The sequence below is a fragment of the Carassius auratus genome, chromosome 13 (assembly GCF_003368295.1).
Source record: "Carassius auratus strain Wakin chromosome 13, ASM336829v1, whole genome shotgun sequence".
NCBI lineage: Eukaryota > Metazoa > Chordata > Actinopteri > Cypriniformes > Cyprinidae > Carassius > Carassius auratus.
Genome location: NC_039255.1, coordinates 16,425,792 through 16,449,548, shown reverse-complemented (window position 1 = coordinate 16,449,548; position 23,757 = coordinate 16,425,792). Strand labels below are relative to the sequence as shown.

The 23,757-nt window shown below is 34.3% G+C and overlaps 1 protein-coding gene across 1 annotated transcript in view; it reads left to right on the top strand.

The window, feature by feature from the left end:
• Positions 1 to 4,038: 4,038 nt before the first annotated feature.
• Positions 4,039 to 23,757, top strand: part of LOC113112871 (ephrin type-A receptor 4-like) — a 32,396-nt gene continuing 12,677 nt past the window's right edge. The window contains exons 1-4 of the mRNA XM_026278789.1: positions 4,039 to 4,173; positions 5,074 to 5,141; positions 9,650 to 10,313; positions 21,396 to 21,551. Of these exons, the coding sequence (XP_026134574.1) occupies positions 4,077 to 4,173; positions 5,074 to 5,141; positions 9,650 to 10,313; positions 21,396 to 21,551 (985 nt within the window). The 5' untranslated portion in view covers positions 4,039 to 4,076. The remainder of the gene's footprint in view (positions 4,174 to 5,073; positions 5,142 to 9,649; positions 10,314 to 21,395; positions 21,552 to 23,757) is intronic.

The window sequence follows — 23,757 nt, the reverse complement described above, 5'->3', positions numbered from 1 at the left end:
CCTAGGAGAGAGTCTTAATTTATGGGTCAGTTTCTAGGAAGTTCAACTTTCACAAAGAAGCTCTGTGTCAGTAATTCAAGTGTGATCAGTAAGTCAAGTGTGTCTTCGTCACAGTGATGAAGAAGAGGGCTGGGCGAGTGTCAGAATAAACAACATCTGCTTCCTCTTTCTCATCAATCCTGCTTCATTACAGACTCACACAGCTTCTCTGAACCGTTGGATTTTGAGCAACAGATAAAATGGTAAGTTATACATACTTAATATCATCTTTAGAGGAGCGAAAGCAGTATTACTATTGCTCATTTTGTGAAATAAAAGCTCCTAAAAACTGTGCATGCAATAAAACTTCAAAGAATAATTTGTTTTGAACAGAATGCTATTTTAAAATTCAGTGTTTTGTTGTACACATACTGTTTATGTGAAAGTTTATATTTGTGTGTGATTGTTTCAGGTTTTCTCTGTACCTCAGAGGATCCTCCTGATCTGTCTGCTGCAGTTTTGCACTTGTGCAGTCGGTCAGGATGTGGACCCAAAAACTCTCATGAATATTGTAAAGAACTTTGAGAATGAGTACGTTGCTTTGATTGAACATAAACGTAGAATAATAATAATATATTTTTTTAAATAAAACTGCACAAACATGATAAAAATAGTGAAATGAATGATCAAATATAAGAAATAATAGAAATTATTTATAAAAATGTATAAGAAATATATTAAGAAAAGCTAACAATAGTTAACAGTGTATGTTTTGCCTTTTATAATTACACCATCATACAATAATTTAAACATTAAATTATTTTATCACTTGCTATAATGCTCTTTTTTTTAATTAAAGAAATAAGCTCTTATAAAATATTGCTTTGTAATTTCCAGGTTGGGTAACACGGGACAATACGCTGTTGCCTTCAGAACTGAGAAGGACAACTGTCTTAAAGGTTCTGGCTATCCAAGCAAGGACTTACTAACTAAAGTGAAAGAAAAACTTGAGAAGAAAGAGGTTTACGTGAGCGATGAGTCTGACCTCATTGCTGCAAATCCAAATGGAAAAGAACATTCAGAGTTTCGCCTGAAAAATTATTTGAAGAACATCTTGAAGGATGCAGATGAGTGTGTGGGTTATTTCACTGTAAATTCACCCTGTTTGACAACATGCCTAGCAGAATCTGGGCCATACAGTGTTAAAGACAGTCTTGTACTGTTAGAAAAATATGTGGGTATTAAAGCCTTTGCATTCAAAAAGTTTTGGAAATATGATAAAAAGGAGGATGTGATAAAGAGACTGAAAGAAATCGCGCCTGAATTGCCATATTATCAGTGTGAGAGAAACAAAGCTAAATGTGATCGCCTGTAAGAAGAGCAAAGCTTGACAGTTGCTTTCCTCACATATAGAAAGTTTCATTAAGCTGAGGATTTATTTTCTGTTTTAATTGCAGTCAACATTAAAATTGGTAGATAAAATCAATCATATGTAAAAAATCATAAACTTTGAAATTGCTTGATTAGAAGACAAGTATTGTGAAAGTAAACTAATGTTAGCATGTCTGCTTACTGCTGGAGTGAATAAATTTTTTTTTTTTTTCTGAGCATCATTTGTGGTTCAAGTATTATATTATTATACGCATCATTTATTCATATAGAGTGCCTATGTCTTTTTTAACTATGATATCCTTCCATTATTTTACACCTTAAAGCTGTGGCATGAATATGAAATGCTACTTATATATTTAGCACAGATTTAGATGATACATAAATACATAATTCTCTGACTAATGGATTACTGAGACCTTTAAAATATTTAAAATAAATTTTGACGTACAGCAAATTTTGAAATAATATCTCAGTAATTATAATACAATCAGCATCAGGTTTGTTAAAAAAATATTAACTAAGTGGATCTGTCAGTGTAGTGCTGATACTGCTATTTTTCACAATAATAATATTATTACTAATAATAACATTTAAAATAATAATTTACATATTTTTAAATAAATTTTTATTTTTACATTTTAATAGTACTTAAAGTAACAGTATGTATTATTTTAAACATTTAAACATTACATTATATAATCACTTTTATTTTAATCTAATAAAATATTATATTTACATGTTATTCAAACAATGTTATTTTAATCAATAATTAATTATTTTATAAATTCACAATAGCTTCATGTTTTCCATCTTGTGTGATATTCACACACACGCACACACACACACACACACAAAAATGGTGTAGAAACTATTTTGACTCAAAAATTGCTTGTAAATTTAAACAATTACAAACAAACAGCAAGTGACACAATGAATGAAATATGAAATTCTGAAGTAGAAAATATTACATAATATTTGTTTTTTTTGCAAAACATACATCATTTTGAAAAATCCTTTTTTTTTTTTTACATTGTCGAGAATAACAAATGCCTTGCAGAACACTTCCGCCACTCTTAATAAAATATATTCACCTGAACTGTCAGTCTGGTGCTGTTAAATGTATTTCTTCCAGGATGAGCCTGTCAATCAAACCTGAACAGAGTCTGTGGTGAAGGTACAGCTGCTCCTCATCCACACACACAGGCTCTATGGGGCCCGGGGCCCGGTCACCTTTCTCTCTGTCCACAGACCCGCTGCAGACTGACCCTCTCAATGGAGGTCAGGACTACACTCATGGAAACCATTGGATTCAGTCAGCTGGAGATGAAACATCTCCCACAGCATATTACCCTGAGGAACAGCGCAGAGAGAGACTGTATGAGGGGAGCCAGGTGTCAGGTGGAATTCAATCAATAAGAACATTTCACTTCATAGTGAGAATGCATAAAAAATGAGGTGCATAGTAAAACGCAGCGGGTCACTTCTGTAAACCCCCAGGATACTGTACTGAGTCCAAACAGATGCCCTGATAATGTGACCTTTGACCTCACAAACCGCTAAATATCGACCCACTGGGTCTCTTTTATTTGTGTCTTGATGTGGCACATCACTCGCTCGAGTTTGGATGAAAAAGAAATGAAGCAACAGCGCGTCACGGTGGATTCAGAAAGACATGATTTTGTTAATTTTGCCCGGTGTGTCTGGAAATGAACACTAGATGGCGAAACTAGAGCAGTCCATAATTCATTAGGCCATAATTCAATGATCTGCCACTTCCAACACCACTATAATAATAATAATAATAATAATAATAATAATAATAATACGTTAATTACCATCATTTTATTATCTGTTATATTGTGTTTTATTGGTTTTTTTTTTCTTCATGTTCTTTATTATTTTATTTTTCAGGCCTATTATAAAATTGCACTAATGTTCAAAAATATTATAAATTATTAAAATAATTAGTAAAACTTTATATAAATATTTTAACTATTTTAAAAATAATTAAAATAATTAAAAGTATTTTATAATCCCAATTACATAACAAAATACTATTATTGGCCCATTGGAATTATTAGATTAATATTAGTGTAATAATAATAATAATAATATATATATATATATATATATATATATATATATATATTTATATATATACTCACATGTGCCTCCGTTACACACACACACACACACACACACACACACACACATAATATGCTATTTATTATAATAGTACTACTATTCATTATCATAATAATAATAATAAAATGATCGTAAATATTTTTCTTCATAATATTATTAGATTGATATTTTTTAATATATATTTTAATAATATGTAATATTAATATTAACAATAATGTAATATTAATGTTAATAATATATATATGTGTGTGTGTGTGTGTGTGTGTGTGTGTGTAAAATATATAATATGTAAAATTGTATCATTTTAATTATATTTATTTAATTTTTCAATAGCTTCTGACATAAAAAAAATACTATGTCTTCTACTAATGATAATTTTAATCAATATTTAGAAAATTAAGACTCTCGTCTCTCTTTCTTGATTGATAGGTACGTCACCAGAGAATGCCACGCCCCCTACAGCAGAGTTCTCGGAGCGCGCGTCTCGTGAGCCTCCAGTTCAGACGCGCGGAGTAGCACGAGGAATAAACAGGAATAACGGAGAGACAGTAACGGGACGAATGGCGCTCATGGCCGGGATTATTTACTCACTCACCTCGCTCTTCCTGGGGATTTGTGCAGGTCTGTCCGCTCCGAGGAATCCTCCGGCGAATGAAGGTGAGATGGCTTTGAGCAAAGACGAAAAGTTTCGGGCGCGGAGAGAAACTCGCGCAAATACAAACAGTGGCGATCAGCGGCCAGTTCCAGAAACACCTCCTTTTAATTTAATCTACATTATCAAATAATTTATATATATATATATATATATATATATATATATATATATATATATATATATATAAGTTATATATATATAACTTATATATATATATATAAGTTCTTGTTGCAACTAATGTTTGGAAATATAATGTAGGCCAACTGTCACTTTAGCAGCTTAAAAACTACTATTTATACATAGAGATATGCCGCATATTTATTATTTACATTTTAGATATAATAATATTTATTCAGAATTTTGTTTATCCTTCCTTTTCTCAATTAATATTTATAATGTCTTAAATCTTTAGTTTTAACTTTAAAATTATTTAGGCGTTTTTATCACAAGAATAGAATTGTGATAATTTGTTATCTGGAAATATAAACAATAGCCTACATATAATGTCAAAGATCATAAAGGCTGTATAAGGCCTTAATTAACTTGAAGCTTTTTTTTTTTTTTTTTTTTTTTTGTGAAGGCTAGAGTTTTTTTTATGCAGTACTGTATAAGACACAAAAGTGTTTACTTATAAAAAAAAAAAAAAAAAAAAAAACTTTTCTTTGCATGTTGGTTAATTTTATAAATATTATTTGTATTTGTAATAAATAGCCATAATTCCCTACTCAGTTCAGCACTTGATCGTACCCCTGTGCACTTCTCTGTCACTTTTCAGCCAACTTTGCAGCTGTTGTCATTATTTATCAGTTTAACATCATCCTCGCATCAGTTTTAACACTGTGGGTAAGATGCACAGGCTTTAGTGATCTCCTTCTCAAGTCCTCTGTGTTTTTCTCCTTCAGTCACGCTGCTGGATTCCAGATCGGTGCAGGGAGATCTGGCATGGGTCGCCAGCCCGACGGAAGGAGGGGTGAGTCAAAACCATCTCTCCGTCCCTCTTTCTCCAGCTTGACCTCATTTGTATTCATACGTAGAGTTCGAACACAATTTAGATTGATACCGCATCTAAATGCATCTAAAACCTAGAGCCTTTAAGGACGTTCAAATTATTAAAAATGAACTGACATTCATATAATATTAAATTCATGGTTAATTGCATTGTATTACTAATAAATGACAGGGTTTAAAGGTGTTTAACACCATTGCATTTATTATAGCGCATATATAAAGTTAATTAATTATACATTATAGCAGTTTCGTTCTGTTCTGCTTTGATGATAATTACATTCAGCCATGCAAAGAGTGCAGGTGACTTTATTTTTATTAGATCCATCTGGAGTTCATTTATAAATAATTTTGCTATTATTAATGTCTTTTTAGGCCGTTGAGTATTACATTTTGGTGGTACAATTTTAAAAATCAAGGTTCTTTAACGGAATCAAAGGTTCCAGGAAGAAACATTCATGTAACGTTTTCATTGCGCAAAAGTTCTTCTGATTATTAAAATGTTCTTCACTCTATGGTTCTTTAAAGAAGCATTTGCTGAAAGGTATGGAAGGTTTCTGTGTTTTTTATCTCGCAATTCAGACTTTTTACTTCTTATTTCTGAGTTTCTAGTTTACCATTTAGACTTTTTTCTCACAATTATAATTTTTTTTACAAAAAAAGTCAAAATTGTGAGAAATAAAGTTAGAATTGTGAAATGTGAAATTGGATTTGTGAGGAAAAATTCTGAATTGTCCCAAGATTCTGAGTCTTTTCTCAGAATTGAGAGAAGAAGTCAGAATTGTGAGATAAAAACTGTTTTATTTTTTCATCCCATGACAGGAACCCCAAATAGCTCTATAGCATTGCCATAAAATAAATAAATAAATAAAAATTTCAGTGTACACACAATTTTGGTTCATGTCTTTAGAGAGCCTCAAGGTTGTTTACATCTCATATGTAAAAGCATTTTGCATTTTAGTTGCTGTCAGTATTTCGATATTGTCTGTTTCAACGTCTAAAAATCTTCATGTCACGTATGAATACCTGCAAATACAAGTGAGATCAGCCTACCCTGTCCACTTCTCTGGGATGTAAATTCGGAAAGCTAGGTTACAGCGACGGGTGTCAGATTTCCTAAATAGTAGAGGAAGACAAAAATGCCCTTTGTTAGGAAACTCTATCCCTTTTATTTCAAAAGAGGTAGGGGGGAGAGACTTGGCAACCCGGAGGCAGAGAAAAGGTCTGTTTGAATGTCTGTGTGTGTGTGTGTATGTGTGTGTGAGATTTTATACCGAGGGGGTTAGTGGGTTCTGTCCGATAATGTATGCTTCTGCACTGTTTGGAGCCCCTCATCAGCAATTAGCCGTTTAACATCTTCAGATCAGGTGCATCTAAATGAGCACATCAGCGATTCAATAAAACACACAGAATTCCCTTTCATTCCGGAGCAGCTCGGCTTCCTTTCGCATCGATCCAAGTCTCATTGAGCTCCTGAGTTCCTCTCCCTCTGTGATCTTCTCCGTGATGGACAGGCCTTTGGCACGGACGGTGGGCGGGTATTCAGACTTTAATACGGCCAATTAGGTCCTTTCTCCTCTCGTCCCGCTATCAGCAGCTCCAGGTTCTTATCTCTGCGCTGCTCCTCTGGGCCTCCGTAGTTACACAGATGAAGAGACGAGCCGAATGGAGGCAATCACGCTCCCTGACGTACACCAGATTGCTGTCAGTCTTATTATCTCACAAATGCTCAATTAGTTTTAGCGCACTTTTAATAATTCCTGGAGATTATTCAGGGCCGTCAGGATGATCTTAGTGGCTGCTGAAATCACACATAATAATTTTTCAACAGATTTTTTTTTTTGTGGGTTCTAAAATAACAGATTAATAATTTGGTAAATTTGTAGATCAGTCTGTGAAGGTTCACTGATATGAGTTCATTTGTAATCAGTTTGGATAAAAGCATTTGCTAAATGAATAAATGTGCCTGTAGTTCAAGGTCAAAGGCAAATTATTAATGCACATACACTACTGGTCAAAAGTTTGGAATAATTATGATTTTTAGGATCATTAGTGACACTGAAGACTGGAGTAATGATGCTGAAAATTCAGCTTTGCATCACAGTAATAAATTATAGTTTAAAATATATTCAAATAGAAGTCTGTTATTTTAAATTGTAATAATATTTCAAAATATTACTGTTTTTACTGTATTTATTTTGCTGTATTTATTATAAAAGCAGCTTTAGTGAGCATAATGGTCTTATTTCAAAAACATTTAAAAATCGGAATTATTCCAAACTTTTGACTTGTAGTGTAAGTTATTATGTGATATTTCCCATTCAGACTCTTGGGTATCAACAGTTAAATTAGCATGTGTTTATATGGTGTTCATTTGCTTTAATACAAATCATAAGTGCTGATTAGATGATGAAAACTTAGGGAGTCCAATCAGTCGCTGCAATGCTGGTTTAGCAGAGGCTGAGAAGTGTTGTAGGCTGTGAAACATTAATGACTGTCAAGAGTTGTTATTGTCTCTGAGGCTATAGAAGACGAGTAATGGTGATTTTCTGAGGTTAGTTCAGGCAAACTTATACTCAAGCCTGTAAGAGGGAAACAGATGTTATGCATTTACTCTATAGATTCCCAAGGTTCAGTTCTGTTTTCACTTTGGATGACCTTGTGTTTGTTTAGTTAAATGATCAGTTATTTTTTGTTTTCTTTCGGTTTTTTTTCTGATGAGCCTCATACTTTATGCTTTCAACCACCTGTCATAGTTTTTTAATAGAGATGCTTCAGTTCTGTTTTCATGTCATCTGAATTGGCCAGTCCTGAATGTTTTCAGGAGTTCTGTAATAATTTGTTGACTATATTGTTTAATGTATTGATAATAAGCACAAAAGTATTCATTTTAAAACAAACACTTTCAGTAGACCTCATAAAAACTTGTACGCTTGCACAAAATATGATCTGTTTAACAGGATGAGGACATCACCTGTAACACTTAAAATCAAACTTATATATAAAAAACTCTGTGATTTATTGTCATTTGTAACGAGGCTGACGAGTCGTGAGATGTGTGAGCTTTTATTACACAGAGACGTGGTCATAACAGGCATGGCAAACAGGTATAAAGAGGGAAAGATGAAGAATATTCTTAGGGCAAGCGTGGGTCTTCGATGAGTGAACAATATCCAGAGGGCTAAGCAAGAGGGGTAATCTAGAATCCAGAGCAAAAAGGTCAAAACACGGCAAGGCAAGAAAAAGACAAAACTACGAAAACAAGGAACTGAAACAAGACTATGAAAACTAGAAACTAACACAGAAAGATTTAAAGACTAAACTATGAAAACTAGAAACTAACACGGAAAGGCTAACGTATAGCAGCTATCGCTAGGGGAGAGATGTGTGCAGAACAATACTCGGCAGTGTTTGAAAGGAAGTTCAATGCTTATGAAGCATGTCTGATTGATTGTGCTGTATGTGTGTAATTGGTCTCAGGTGCATGTGATTGTTATCAGGTGACTGTGATTGGTGCAGTGGAGCATGGGAAATGTAGTCCAGGGTGTACTGTGTTGTGGATGATGACCTCTTGTGGTGAATTAACGGAAGTTCAGTGATTAGATCATGACATCATTATTATTTGCCACACTTTTTTTATTCTCTCCTTATTTTAAAAAGGAACTCTTGACTTTGTGTGAGTTAAAGAACCAGCTCATCATTCGAAATCGCTTGCGCTGTTTCACTAAAAAGAACCAGTATATTTAATTTCATTTATTTATTTGTGAATCGGACTGCACTGGGGTGTGTTTCCCATACAACAACATTACTCACTCATTAACCACAATAGTATGATGCATTGTTGTGGAAACTAACTAGCCAGTAGTGAATGTTTCCCAAACACGTTCACATCTCCGTCGTATAAACCTTATTTGTTCAACAATAAAGGGCTGTTGTTAATCCCGTCATACGCATGTGGTGAAGAAATAACTTCTGCTAATTAATTGATTCGAGTTCTAAGATAAAACTAAGATCGACATTAGGATACGATTGTCACATTTCTCCCCCTAGTGGCAGTCGCACTGAACTTTCAAACTGGTTGTGAAGCAACTGTTACCCTGAACTTATTCACCATGGGAAAATGAACGATTTTAATTAATACAATGACTGTATGAAATTATCCACACAAAACAAATGACCAATTATGGGGCTCCCGCACTGCTCTCCAATGGAAACGAATGACTTCTGGTCTATCGCTTGTCGTTTATTGGAGATAGTGAAGATGGCTTTATTTACTATTTAGTTTTTCCAGTCATTCTGCTTTATTTGATGTTTAATTCATCACAGGTTCCCTCTTAGAAACTATGCTTCTAATCACAGGTTGAGATCTTTAGTATTTTTTGCATTGTTTGCATTCTAAAAGATTTCAATTTGACATTGAGAAGGTCTTAATTTTCCTCATTTCTAACATTGTTTTTTTGCTGTCCTTTGCAGTGGGAAGAGGTGAGCATCATGGACGAGAAGAACATCCCCATCAGAACATACCAGGTGTGTAACGTGATGGAGCCCAATCAGAACAACTGGCTCAGGACTCACTGGATCCAGCGCGGGCCGGCGCAGCGTATCTACATCGAGATTAAATTCACCCTGCGTGACTGTAACAGCTTGCCCGGCGTCATCGGCACCTGCAAAGAGACGTTCAACCTCTACTACTTCGAGTCTGACTCCGATAACGAGCGTTATGCTCACGAGAGCCGCTTTGAGAAGATCGACACGGTGGCGGCGGACGAGAGCTTCACGCAGGTGGATGTTGGTGATCGGATCATGAAGCTGAACACAGAGATTCGGGACGTCGGTGTTCTGAGCCACACAGGGTTTTATCTGGCCTTCCAGGATGTAGGAGCCTGTATCGCTCTGGTTTCCATTCATGTGTTTTACAAGAAGTGTCCGTTAGCTGTGAGGAACCTAGCACAGTTTCCTGACACGGTAACCGGAGCGGACACATCATCACTGGTGGAGGTGCGTGGCTCCTGTGTGAATCACTCGGAGGAGCAGGAGGTTCCCAAAATGTACTGCGGTGCAGATGGAGAATGGCTGGTGCCCATTGGGAATTGCCTGTGCAACCCTGGATACGAGGAACGGAATGAGCAATGTCAGGGTAAGACACTTCTGATGTTTCACTCAAACTAGCCTCAATGATCATGGGGACATTTTAGAATTGGCTAAATTTCATTGGTTGGAATTTTGATTTGAATTTGTCACGCCCCCAGGAAGTTGTCACCATCTGTGTTTTTAACCTTAAAGTCAGAGACCAAAGCATAGATATTCACAATATGTACATTGTATTTTAGCAGAAAACTGTTCAGAAAACACCTTTTTGTACCATTCATTGAACATATCGAATATACAGAAAGTTTGAGTCCTCCTGAAACATAAAGCAGTTTTCTGAAATATTATTAATTTTATGTATGTTTAGAATTTCAGGGGCTTTTCCTGTCACTAGAAATAAAAATTTTCTAGAAATTTTCACGTTCACGTGAAAAATGACTTAAATATGGAAGCTTGTTTCCACCATGAAATAAAAAAATTAATTGATAATTTGACTTGATAAAATGACTCCTTATCTCACAATTCAGACTTTTTTTTCTTGCAGTTGTGAGTTTGTATCCTGCAATTCTGACTTTATTTTCCACAATTGTGAGAAACAAATTCCAATTGTTCCAAAACTCCAAAAGTTATAAAGTCCATTTCTGAGGAAAAAAAAGTCAGCTCACAACTATGATGTTTTCTTAAAATTGAAAGTTTCTATCTCATAATACTGTCTTTTTAAATCTTAACTGTGAGAAAAAAGTCTGAGTTATGAGATAGAAAGTCACATTTATTGTTTTTATTTTTTATTCAGTGGGGGAAACAGGCTTCCATACTTATATGAATTTCTTTGCATTTTTAAATGAATTTTAATATACGTTTGAATGACCTCAAATTGAAATACAGGAACTGAAATTTAAAAGGATTCTCAATTGACTTCTGAACGGTGAACAACACTTCCGTCCGTCCATGCATCCATATGTCTTTTTTCTTTTCCTCTCAAGCATGAGTCTGTCATCAAGTGGTAATAAGAGTGCTTCTGATTGGTTTATCAGCATTTGTGATTAATAACGAGGACGGAGGTCTCTCCTCCCATGAGAACAAGAGATGCTGATTACAAGCACAGAGTAAAAGAAAGAGGGGGAGAGGCAGTAAATCCACGAGTGACGTCCTCACCCGAGCGTTCTCACGGAAATAACTTTATTATAATCATACTAGTTGGGCTCTGGACTTTGTAATTAACAGATTTTTGGCAACTTCATGCCACATAATAGGATGTGACTCACTGTGGATGTGTGTGTGTGTGTGTTTGAGAGAGAGAGAGAGAGAGAGAAAGATGGAATGAGTCGAGGCATGTTATCAAGAGTCTAAAAATGGCAGAGGGCTGTGAGTGTGATGAATGGATCTGTTGGAGGAGAAAAAAATGTAATTATCTTTAAAACTGACGTTTCATTCTGCCATAGATCAAGCCAAATAAGAGCCTGTGACAATAATAAATACACATCACACAGACGTGTTGAAAGAAAAGAGAAAGTAGGATTTCTCTTGTGCTTAATGGCTTCTAGACATGTGCTGCTATTTGTAGAAGTGCTGCAGAGATGCACTGCAAACACTGTGTGGTTTCCATAGCGATGATGAGGGAAAGCCTGCACCACTCTTGACCTTTTCCTCGAGAGGTCACGGGTCAAAGGTTATGTTCTCGCTCAGGACTCAAGTGCAGTCATCTGGAGCTGTTTCAGGTTTCCTTAGGTGTGCGTCGACTCCATGATGAGTTAAATTTTGAGTTTTTGAAGGGGAATTATGTTACAGACAGATTATTAGTTGAGCCTTCATGAATACTGATGGTATTTGAATCCACATTAATTATTCAGAAAACTGAAAACTATGAATAGCAGTACTTTTTTTCATTTACACATTCATTTATATATATACTCGCAGTATATATGTAATGTTATATTATTTAAGATATTTTTATATATATAATTTTTTCTACATTTATTTATTTATAAATAAATCATTTATTATTTTATTATTTTTGAAATATATATTTTTATATTATGAAAGAACTAATACTTACTTATAAAATGTTATAAAATATTTATGATATAATATTTATAATGTTATTATCATATATAAATAAATATATATATATATATATATATATATATATATATATATATATATATATGTATAATGTTTGTAGATTTCATTTTATAAATAAATGTTAGATTTTCTTAAATATTATAAATTGTAATTAAATATATATATTAATTGTTGTAATTTCTTTTATATATAATATGAGTATTAAAAGATATAATATATAATAAATATTTAAATGTATTATGTTATTGTATGCTATATTATAAGTGTGTATTATACTGTATGTACAATATAAATATTACAATAAATAATATCTAATATATATATATATATATATATATATATATATATATATATATATATATATATATATATATATATATATATACTTTTGCCCACCATATAACCATGTCTAACAAGAGAGGCAATGTGCTTTGTGTAGCTCTACATGACTACTTAATGGTAAAATTGGTTGCTAAATACATTATATAAATAGAAAATCAATGCAAGTTACTCATTTGAAAAGTTATCTTGGTATATGCAGTGTGGAAATAAAGTAATGCATAGCACTGCATGTGAAAGTATCGATGCTATTGTTGAGCTGACGCTGTGCTGAAAGGATTCGAGTGCAGTCGAGTCTCGGGGTTCTGTGAGAGTTTTGGGGGTTCACTGAGGGGAGCTGAAGGAGAGGTCCGGGGCAGGTCAGAGGTCACTGACTCTTTCATCCATCTCTGACGCTCGGCTGACAGCTGGAGAGGAGAAATTTATTAAGACCTCAAAACTCTTGACAGCTGGACTTCCACAGGACACCATGGCTCCTGTTCTCTGTTTGTTCTGGGTGTTTTAGAGACGCCTGTTGCATGAGCACCCACAGGACACTTAGGTCTTTACAATCTCATTTGGACTTTCTAGACAAAAATGATATTAAATTATTTCTTCTGATTAATCTCACATGTGTCTCCTTTATAGTTTCAGAATAAATAGTAGACCACAAATTAGATTCTTAAATGCACCTAAGTTGCAAGGATAAATAATAATAAAATTAAATAAAAATATATTATATATAACACAGAATTTTTTTGCTTCTTTTGGCTCACTTGGCTCATAAATTTGTTTAATATAATAAATATATTGCTATTTTCTGGAACTCTAGCTGTCAAGGATATGTATTTATTTTATTTTATTTTATATATTTTTTTACATTTAATTTAATTTTAGTAAAAACTTTTTTTTAATTAAATATTTGTATTTACGTACATGCTTGTGGTATAATGAAGGTTTATTTTATTTATTTAGCTTTTTATCTCATCTCCTCAGGTATGAAAGAGCAATCACTGAATCATAATATGTCCTCTGGGTAATGAAGGAAAGCACAGGAGAGGAAGAAAACAATCCCTCTCACCTTTTCTTCATCACTTTTTATTTGAGCTGAGGGAAAGTCGGTGTTGAATTGTGTTTGGTGTTCCAGCTTTTTGTGGCTTCGTTTTCTCCTACACGCCTGAACGGTTTACACACACAGCAGGATAAAAAGGACAGGTCAGAAATTTTACCTCAGCCTGGAGAGCTCGGGACGACCAGCTCGGTTCCTCAGTAGAGGAAACAGAGGTAGAAAGAGTCCTGTGTGTGCGAGTCGAACATCATTACCGAGGTGTTGAGAGCTGTTTCTGGTCTGGATGGTGTTCTGTTCCCTCACTTCTTTATCTCTGACTGTCTCTCTCATCGCCGGCTCTCCCTCCTCTAAAAGGAGCGTGACAGAAGTGCGAGGGACGGCACCACCGTAACATTGATATAATGTTGCTGCTCGCTGACAGTACCTTATATTAACCAAACTTAATGGACTCTCTGGAAGTCTTACAAGGGAACGACAGGAGATGTGTGGACTCAGCTGACCTGAATTTCCCTCTCTTGTTTCAGTCAAATTCAGCTCTGATTCAGCTCTCTTAAAGGGACAGTTCACACAAAAAATGCCTACTCACCCTGATGTTGCTTATAATAGGAAATATTTAGCAAGTTTCTCATTTATAAACAGTTTAAAGAACAAAAAAGCATCATTAAATTAACGTTTTGTGTATTTCAGGTGTTAAAAAGACATGCAATGGTTTTGTGCATTTTTTCTAAAACCCCTTTTTTAAACCTGGCATTGAATAGTGACATACTGTACATTTTAGTTTGTTTTTCAACCAAAGTAAGAATATATTTTATATTGACAATCTCCTGAAAAAGGCATCAATACACCAAGAATAGTGAGAAATTAAAGTTGTAAGGCAAACATTTCTCATCAAATTCTTCCGAATTATCCTACATATTTTATTCACTTTAAGTTTTATTTAATGGAATTTCATTTTAATTTCTTCAAATTTGAAGACTCTGTTGAAAATTATTATTAAAATGATAATAATTGTATTACAATTTTAATAAAACAAATATAAAACTATATATATATATATATATATATATATATATATACATAATGTATTTATTTACAAACATACCATAATAGTATTATAAAAGTAGTTATTTTGCATCTTCTGTTCTATTCGCTTTAAATTTTAAATATTCTTTTATTTTAATTTAAATTAAACAAAATTATTATTAGATATCTCATGGTTATCATTTCAGATGTTTCTCCTAAAACTGAAAATGCATGTGTGTGTGTGTTTGTGTGTATAGTAATTATTAATATTATAACAATCTAATAATCTAATGAGGTGTTGTGTATTTCAAGCTTCCAAAGTCATGCAATTAATTTGTGCATTTTTCCTTTAATATTTAAATCTGGTGGTAAATAACAAATCAACTTTTAGTTCATTTCTCACCCAAAGTGATTGCATGACTTCAGAAAATTTAGTATATCATGTTTGAATCACGTTTACTACTTTTATGGTACTTTTCGCACCTATTTGAAGCTAGAAACGTTTTAGTCCAAATTCATTGTTAATGGATTGACTGTGATGTTTTGAACATGATTCACAGAAGAAAGAATATCCAATCTAAACCATGCCGCTGCTTTAGTCATTTCCTATAGTGTGGTTTGGTGTTAGAACTAGTTGTAGTGCTTTGACCAGTAGTGTGGGGTTTTGCTATCTTGCTGTATTGTTTTCTCTCGCACTCACTTTCCTTCTGCCTTTGAATTCGTCTTTTATTTTCCATCAAGAGGGGGTTAAAAAAGACAGAGGGAGATAGACGTGCAGTAAGAGTAAGGGAGAACAACAAAAGACAGAAAGACAGCGAGAATAAAGGAGGTGATCGCAGAGAAAAACAGATTTGTCAGCACACAGGGAAGGTCAGCGGCCTCCTCTCAGACAGGAACAGACCAGAGAATGAAAAGGAGCTGATGTCTAGAGAAAGAGAGAGGATTTTAGGTGGTCTTTGATTTCTTTTCCTCATCATTCACTTCACGTTCCCTTTAAACTTCCCTTTGATGTGATGACAGATGCTGTCTCCTTCTCTCCCTCTCTTTCTCTGTCGTTCTCCTGTAACAATGGATTGTGATTGCAAGGTTTTGAGTTGTAATCTTAAGCTCGTCAAACTGTAGGAGGTGTGTAGGTGGTCTTTTCTCAGTTTTAGTCCTCTTTGTGATGGAATGATGGATGTAAAGAGGTGTCAAAAATTTATGTGTTCTGAAACTCATTTTAATACCGTTTAAAAACTGTTCCAAAACCCTTTCTTCTAAGGCTGCTTCAAAACTGGAACATTAACAGTGTGATAAAAGTGCATAGTACTCACACTTATTATATGTTAAATGGTCATGTGTTATTAGATTAGACTATTTTATTTACACTTTGAATTGAATGTAAAAAGAGCATGAATATTGCACATACGGAACTTGTTGCAATGCATTCTGGGATCGTCTTCTATGCATAGCATGCATTTAGATTTTTGTCATTTAGAAGATTGCATTAGGGCTGGGCAATAAAGAGAAAAGAGTATGCAGTATGTAGTATGTAATATTATATATATATATATATATATATATATATATATATATTTAATGCACAAGCATTAGTGAATTACTGAAACAATCATTTTATTTCAATTCATTTTATTTTTACCTCTAAGGACAAAAACAAAACAAAAACATACACCAAAGTACTGATTGAGAGAACTGATTACATGGCTGTGACTCATTTCTAAAGGTCAAGAGAAAGTAGCAAAAGTAAAAGGTCATAATAAAAGAGTTTGTCATGTTAGTGCTGCCATTTTCACCATGTTGCAACGCCACAACATCATGTTCATGTGTTTGTACAATAGGTGGGTGCCTTTGTTTTCCCAACAAACCGATAGAAACGTACCCAGTTCCCTGCTGTCACCCACTTCCCATAAACACACACACAAATACACACACATAAACACACACACACACACACACACACACACACACACAAATACACACATTCACAGTGGAAGGTGTTGCAGCTCCAGACAGTCTGTCGTCCCTCATTTCCAACAAACGAAAAATACACACCCTAATTTTTTGACCCTGATCTGATAAGTCACATGTGCATGGTATCAAAACAGTTTACTCATCCCATGATGCATCATGTTGTAAACTTATGGTTGTGTGATGTGTGTGATTGTACGGTGTGTCAGTAAAGGTTTTACATGAAAAGTCACCTGACATTTGTGTGTGTGTGTGTGTGTGTGTGTGTGTTTGTGTATATGTGTGTGTAACTGTATGAAATCAAAAAATGTGTGTGTGGAACTCATTTACATATCCTCCTGTGTCAAAACTAGTTCCACAACTTTTCATGTTTAACAATGCATGCAGACCTTTCCAGACACACACTAGTCTTTCTTTTACTTTCATGCTAGATGCTATTGAAACCCTGTGGTTTTATGAATTGCATATGGATTTTAAAGACCCCTGCAGCACAAAAGGGGGTGCGCGATCATTCCGCCGATAAATGCACTGTAAATTATGGGAAATTCCTCTCTCTGACTGAAGGAAGTTGGTGTACGTGATCGGGGCAGCATGAAGTTCAGGTCATTTCAGGAAGTCTTGCACAAATCCCTTCAAAACCTGCCAAATCTATTATATTAAAACAACACACTTTAACAAAATAATACCAACAACACTGTGGTTTCATAATGTATATTAATAAATAATTCAGGTGCAGTTTTGACTAAGTAACTTGCTGAGGAGAGGTAAAGCCCAGGTTACTTTGGTAATAATTCACCCAAAATATATGCAATAGCCTGCATTAGCTTTGTTTGAGGGACAGACAAAAATTTTGCTATTCAATGAAAATCATTAGATTTTTAGGTAAATGTAAGTTTTTACACCCAAAACAGTATATTTTATCTTTAAAATTTTTTATTCAGTTTTAATTTTTGTTATGGAGCCTCGCACATGGCATGCAGGAAAAAAATTGTAGGTTTAATCGTGTGCACGATTTACTATTACGTTCCCTCGATTTATAAATTGTGCGCACAATTTACTAATTTGTTCCCTTGATTTGCTAAATCATGCATGATTTGTTAATTGAGAGAACGAATTAGTAAATTGTGCGGAAAATTTAGAAAATAAAGGGAAATAATTAGCAAATTGAGGGAACAAAATAGTAATCGTGTGCATGGTTAAGTACAAAGAGGGAACGAATTAGTAAATTGTGCACACAATTAATTTTTAAATTTTTTTTTTTTTTTTTGCATGTTATGTGTGGGGCTCTAAAATTTTGTAATTTTAGAACTTAAGTTAACTTAAACCTTAAACCTAAAGTTTAAGTTTTCATTTAATATTTATATTGAATTAATTTCAATGAACAAACATTTTATTTTTACTTTTAGTTTTAGTTAACAACATTGTTCAGTTTAGCTAGTTTAATTAGATTTTCATTAGAATTTGTTTGTTTTGAAAACATGATTTATTGATATGTTCTTCTCTCTTGTTTTTAACCTGCTTAGAAAAATGAATCAAAAGTTGACAGAGTTCAGAGCTATAAAATGAATATGAATAGCGGCTTGGATTATTTGCTGAATTTCAAGAGAAATGTTTGAGTTAATATTGAGATCTTACAAAACCTGAGTAAAAACTGAATCTGTTTTCAAACTCTTGATTAACTGAGATCATTGGGTCATTTTCTAAGAAAAAAGTGTCTACATTTGCTCCATTTGCTCTCCGTTTAAAAATGAATTTTTCTTTTATTTGGGTAGTTAAGAAGCCATACAATGACCACCCTTCAAAACACAACGGGACCTTCCGTATCTACTCAGGAGTTAAATGAGATTTGCTTTTGTTCAGGTTAATATTATTACTAGAGCTCGTCGGATTCGCTCCGGCAGGCATCGGGAGATGGACGACTTCCTCTGGGAATGAGAATAGGTTTTGTTAAGGTGAAGCGGGGCTGCTATGAATCGGTTAGTGTTGTAGGCCTCAGGGTGGGGTCAAGGTCAACATGTGGAGCGAGTGAGTCATAAATCAATGTGATCCGCCGCCCTCCGCATGTTTGTCATCAATCACACTGATGGAGCCGGCCCTGCGTTTGGAGGGGGGGTCAGTGGTAATTGTTAATTAGTGACTAAACCATGTAGAACAACAGATGCCAGACCGTGAGACAAGAAGCCAATTGATGTTTCTTTCACGTATGTGTGTGTGTTAGAGAGATCTTCCCTGCCCTTAGGAGAAGAAACTGATCTTGATGTTTTTGTCAAAAAAAAATCCTGGTGTTCTGCAAACTGTCATTGACACACACACATACACACACACACACACGTTTATCTAGCTATCTAAATGGACCCTGCCCATTGACTTCTGTTATTCTTAAAGGGATACACACCCTAAAATGATGTGCTTGTCACCGTATCTCAAAGTTTGAGCAATGCAAATATTTATTGCACTTTTCCATGCAGTGCAAGAATCAAATGTATTCTTTTAAATGTCTGCATGTCTTTTGTCTAAATATTTGTGTGTTCCTCACAAAAAGTTATTGAATGGTTTTAGAAAACTTGGAATATAGTTGCACAAATTGTATGGAATATCTTTATGATGCTTTTTTGGCAATAAAAACTATACATTTTTATATAATATATAATTTTTTTGAAATAAGTAAATACTCTTATTCGGCAAGAATCCATTAAATTGATCAAAGTGACATTTAAGACATTTATAATGTTATATAAGATAGCTCGTTTGCATTTAAAATAGCATGCAAGAAAACAGCTTGATCTGAAAAGAGCTGTTTTTGACAGGGTAAAAACGGTGTTGTTTTACACTACCATTGAGAAATTTTAACCAAACTATGTTACAAAATTTACATTAAAACCCTAAAGAATCATATCAACTTGTTGAAAATGGGCATTTTATGCCCTCTTTAAACATAATTCATCCTATTAACTTTTCCTATTCTATGATTCTTTCCTAAAGGTTGAGTTGCATTGAATCAAGAATGACAGAGAAATGGGTGTCAACAAGGTTTTAGAGCAGATTCAAGCAGATAATGAGAGAAGAGCAAAGACCGAGACGATCAGAACGAGACAAGATGCTCAGGATGTATTTTAATAAAAGCACAAGATACTCTTGAAGTGTCTTCTTCCTGTCTGTGTGTGCCAGGCCAGCCACTGAAGAATTCGTCTCTCATCGCAACTCGTCCGTCTCTCACCGTCTCTCAGCGTCTCACTAATGGAAAGACGTTGATTGGAGGGGTCAGAAATGTGACTGATGTCTCTGTTCTTCATCCTGTATAGATATGAGGGAATGTTGGTATGCCTTTTGGAAACCAAGAAGACACTTTTTTGGTCTCCTTATCTGAGAGGGTCATGTCATATAGTCAGTGTTTGGATGTCTGGAGGAACAGAAAAGCTCTTTCAGTTCGGTGAAGATTAAGACCAGAGGAAAGAGTGAATGAGAGAGGCTTTTCTCTTCCTCTGGTATCTCCCGCACCTCTGGATCAATCTTAACCAGAGATTAGAGTCCTAGGCTGATGGTGATAATCTGTCGGGAGCTCTGTTCGCTTCTTTAGGATTAGCAGAGGAACATCTAAGAGCCTACTGGCAGAAAGCGCTTCTCGTGTCGTGGGGTTTATCTTTCCTTCCAGTTTCTGGGGTTTTCTTTACTTTCAGCGGTTTCCAACAACATTTGTTCTGTATCATATTTGATATGAACAAACCTTGCTGAGCAGCCAGTTGTACACAATCTACTACATGCCTTCTGTCGTCTGATTGATAGGTTTATAGTTTTTAAAGATTAAATGGCATTTTAGTATAATTACAAATGTGCACCTACAGCTTGTGCTTCACGTGTGTTTTTGCTGTGAAATCTTTACAGATTTTTATAAAGTAAACGTAAGAAAAACTTGTATTTTTTGTAATATTTCAAACAAACAAAGACTGAATTGAAGCAACTTTACCTTACTAGATTACCCATACCTGAGAAAACAGGGTCACGCTAAACACCTAAACTCAACCCCAAATTCCCATCGTTTTGGTTTGGTCTCTGGAGTCTGATAGAAGTTTATAGGAGTGCGCTGGAGTCAAAGGCATCTTTCATCCACCTAGTTTCCATCCATACGCATACAGACGTCCAAACACACAGAGAGAGGTTTCCGTGCGTGCTTGTGTTAGCATGTAAATGAGTGACAAGGATGATGAAAAACAGTTTTTTCAGGCTGGAAGAGTAGGAGGACGCGACGCTAGATTATTTAAACATCATGCATTCTTTATTTATGATGTCAAAACATGTTTTACTCAGATGTGTGAGGCGGGTTCTTGAGACGTATGGGTGAGAGAATTAAAGGTGACTGGTGCATGCTGGGAAGACTCCCAGAATTCCTCATTCATCATCGTTTGGTCTGTCTCGCAGTCTCTTGACTTCACCTCCCTTTCCTGGCTTCTCTCTCCATCATAAATGCATAATTGTTTTATATTTGGAAAACTGGCAGGTTTTCATCTTCCATCTTTGTCTGCTTATATACTTATATACTCATAATTGAGTCGTTTAATAATGATTTATAATAGTTTGAGTCATAGGCCAGGTATTTTGTTATCTGGGTAACATTTTCAGCAGCTTGTTTTACACTGAATTGACGCCATCCTGTATCTTTCTCTCCTCTGTTAGTGTGTAAAGTGGGTTACTACAGGTCTCTTTCTACGGACGACGGCTGTCGTAAATGTCCACTGCACAGTTACTCCATGAAAGAAGGAGCTACTTCCTGTGATTGTGACAAAGGATATTACAGATCGGAGACGGATCCTGCTGGCATGCCTTGCACACGTGAGTTAAACACAAACATTGGCACCAGTTTGAAGTGGGTGGACCGTGTTTTTTGGACACTATGGTGGTGATTTATATGGGTGACTTTTTCAATATTTTACTTTTACTCAAATGTATAGGCTCTTAGACTTGTCAAATAATGCACTTTTCATTTTATTAGCATTGTAACCCTGTAAAGCCTAGTCCGAAAAATCAGATTTTTTTTTTAAATGGAACAGTTTGTTGAACTATTGAACAAAATATTTAAATGCAATGCAATACAATGACTGCGAGATTAAAATTTCTCCAAAGCCTGATGATCACTTTTGATCACGTTTGAACGTGATTCTCTTAAAAATGATATGTGGGTAATTAAGTTAACCTTAGTTGCTTTATTCCAATAAGTGTTCATCTTTAAATATTATTATCAATATAAAACCTGTATTATGTTTACTCTGTAATTTTTTTTTAAAGATTTAACTTAAAAAGGCATTTTTTTTACCACAAACTGAAAATTGACCTTTTTTATTTTTAAGCAATTAAACTAAAAGGCCTTTTACTTGCTAAAAAAATCAAAACTATCAATCAGATGTCATGTAGTAGATTGTGTACAATATTGGTTTCCAATAGGTGATATTGATAATTAAGAGGAAATGTATGCATCAAATATAGACTTAATCCAGATGTTCCCCCTTGACTATTGAACAATCTATAGCTTCATTATGTAATATTTTCCCTAGATAAAAAAAATAATGAATTACAAAATATATGATAAGTGAACTGAAAACTATAATGTCTGAAAAAATATTTACCAAAAATTCTAATAGAATGTTGTGCATGGGCATGTGATTATTTCTATTTACAACCTTTTATGCGCAGCAGATGTTCCTCACATCAAATAAAGGAATTTAAATGAGACAGTATCGGTCTCACTCTACCAGCTGTCTGTCTCTCTCTCTTTCTCTCTCTCTCTTCCATACTAATGACCAGCTCTATCTCTTTGTAGAACAGACGCTGTTTGTTTTCTCCTTCTGTTCTTGTTTTTTCTTCTGTCTATCTTCTTTCATCCTACTATTCAGAGTGGAAGGAAAGTTTTAGAGTACGCAAAACGGCACTTGCATAAGTACACAAACACACACACACACACACACACACACGTTTGTTTTTGTGAAAAGTGGGGACATCTCATAGGCGTAATGGTTTTTATACTGTACAAACTGTATATTCTATGGCCCTACTCCAACCCTACACCTAACCCTAACCCTCACAGGAAACTTTGTGCATTTTTACTTTCTCAAAAAAACTCATTCTGTATGATTTATCAGCGTCTTGAAAGATGCGGACATGGGTTATGTCCTCATAAGTCACCCTCTCCTTGCAATACCTGTGTCATACCCATGTCATTATACAGAGCACACACACACACACACACACACACACACACATACACACACACACACACACACACAAAGTAACAAAAACAGAACCATGGAAAATAACAAATAAAAATTGTAGGAGTAGCTCATCTAATCATATCATTGCAACCGACATAATTCTGATATAGAATAAATATTTACAATAAAATCTTTAGGCAATGTGCGAATTCTGAATATATAAGCTATTTAAATATATATGGGGTAATGACTATTAGTATTGTGTAATATTATATTTTAAGATAAACTTTTCTATTTCAACTGTTTTCTATTTTTGAAATGTAATTTAAATAAATGTTTTGGCAAACCTTTATAAATCATTCTAATATGCTTATTTGATGCTCAAGAAACATTTTTAAATAATAATAATTATTAATATTGTTATTGTTGAAAACAGTTGTGTGGCTTAATATTTTGTGTAAATCATGCTTTTTTGTTTCAGGATTCCTTAAGGAATAGATATTTCAAGAGAACACCATTTATTAGAAAATAGAAATCTTTTGTAACATAATAAATGTCTTTACTGTCACTTTTGATCAATTGAATGCTTCCTTGTAGCATAAATGTATTTGTTTCTTTAAAATATTGTGTGTACAATATTTCACAAACTTTTGTGAAAAGTTCCAAATGAATTTAGGTAATAATATTATATTAAATTATATTAAAATTTGTTAAATTGATTTTCCATCCATTGTAACATTGTTATTTAAATATAATTACATTTTCCGTTGTATCTTCAGCAAAGCAGCCTGTTCTTATGTAAGGATTTTATGCACTTAAAGTTCTTGCTCTCT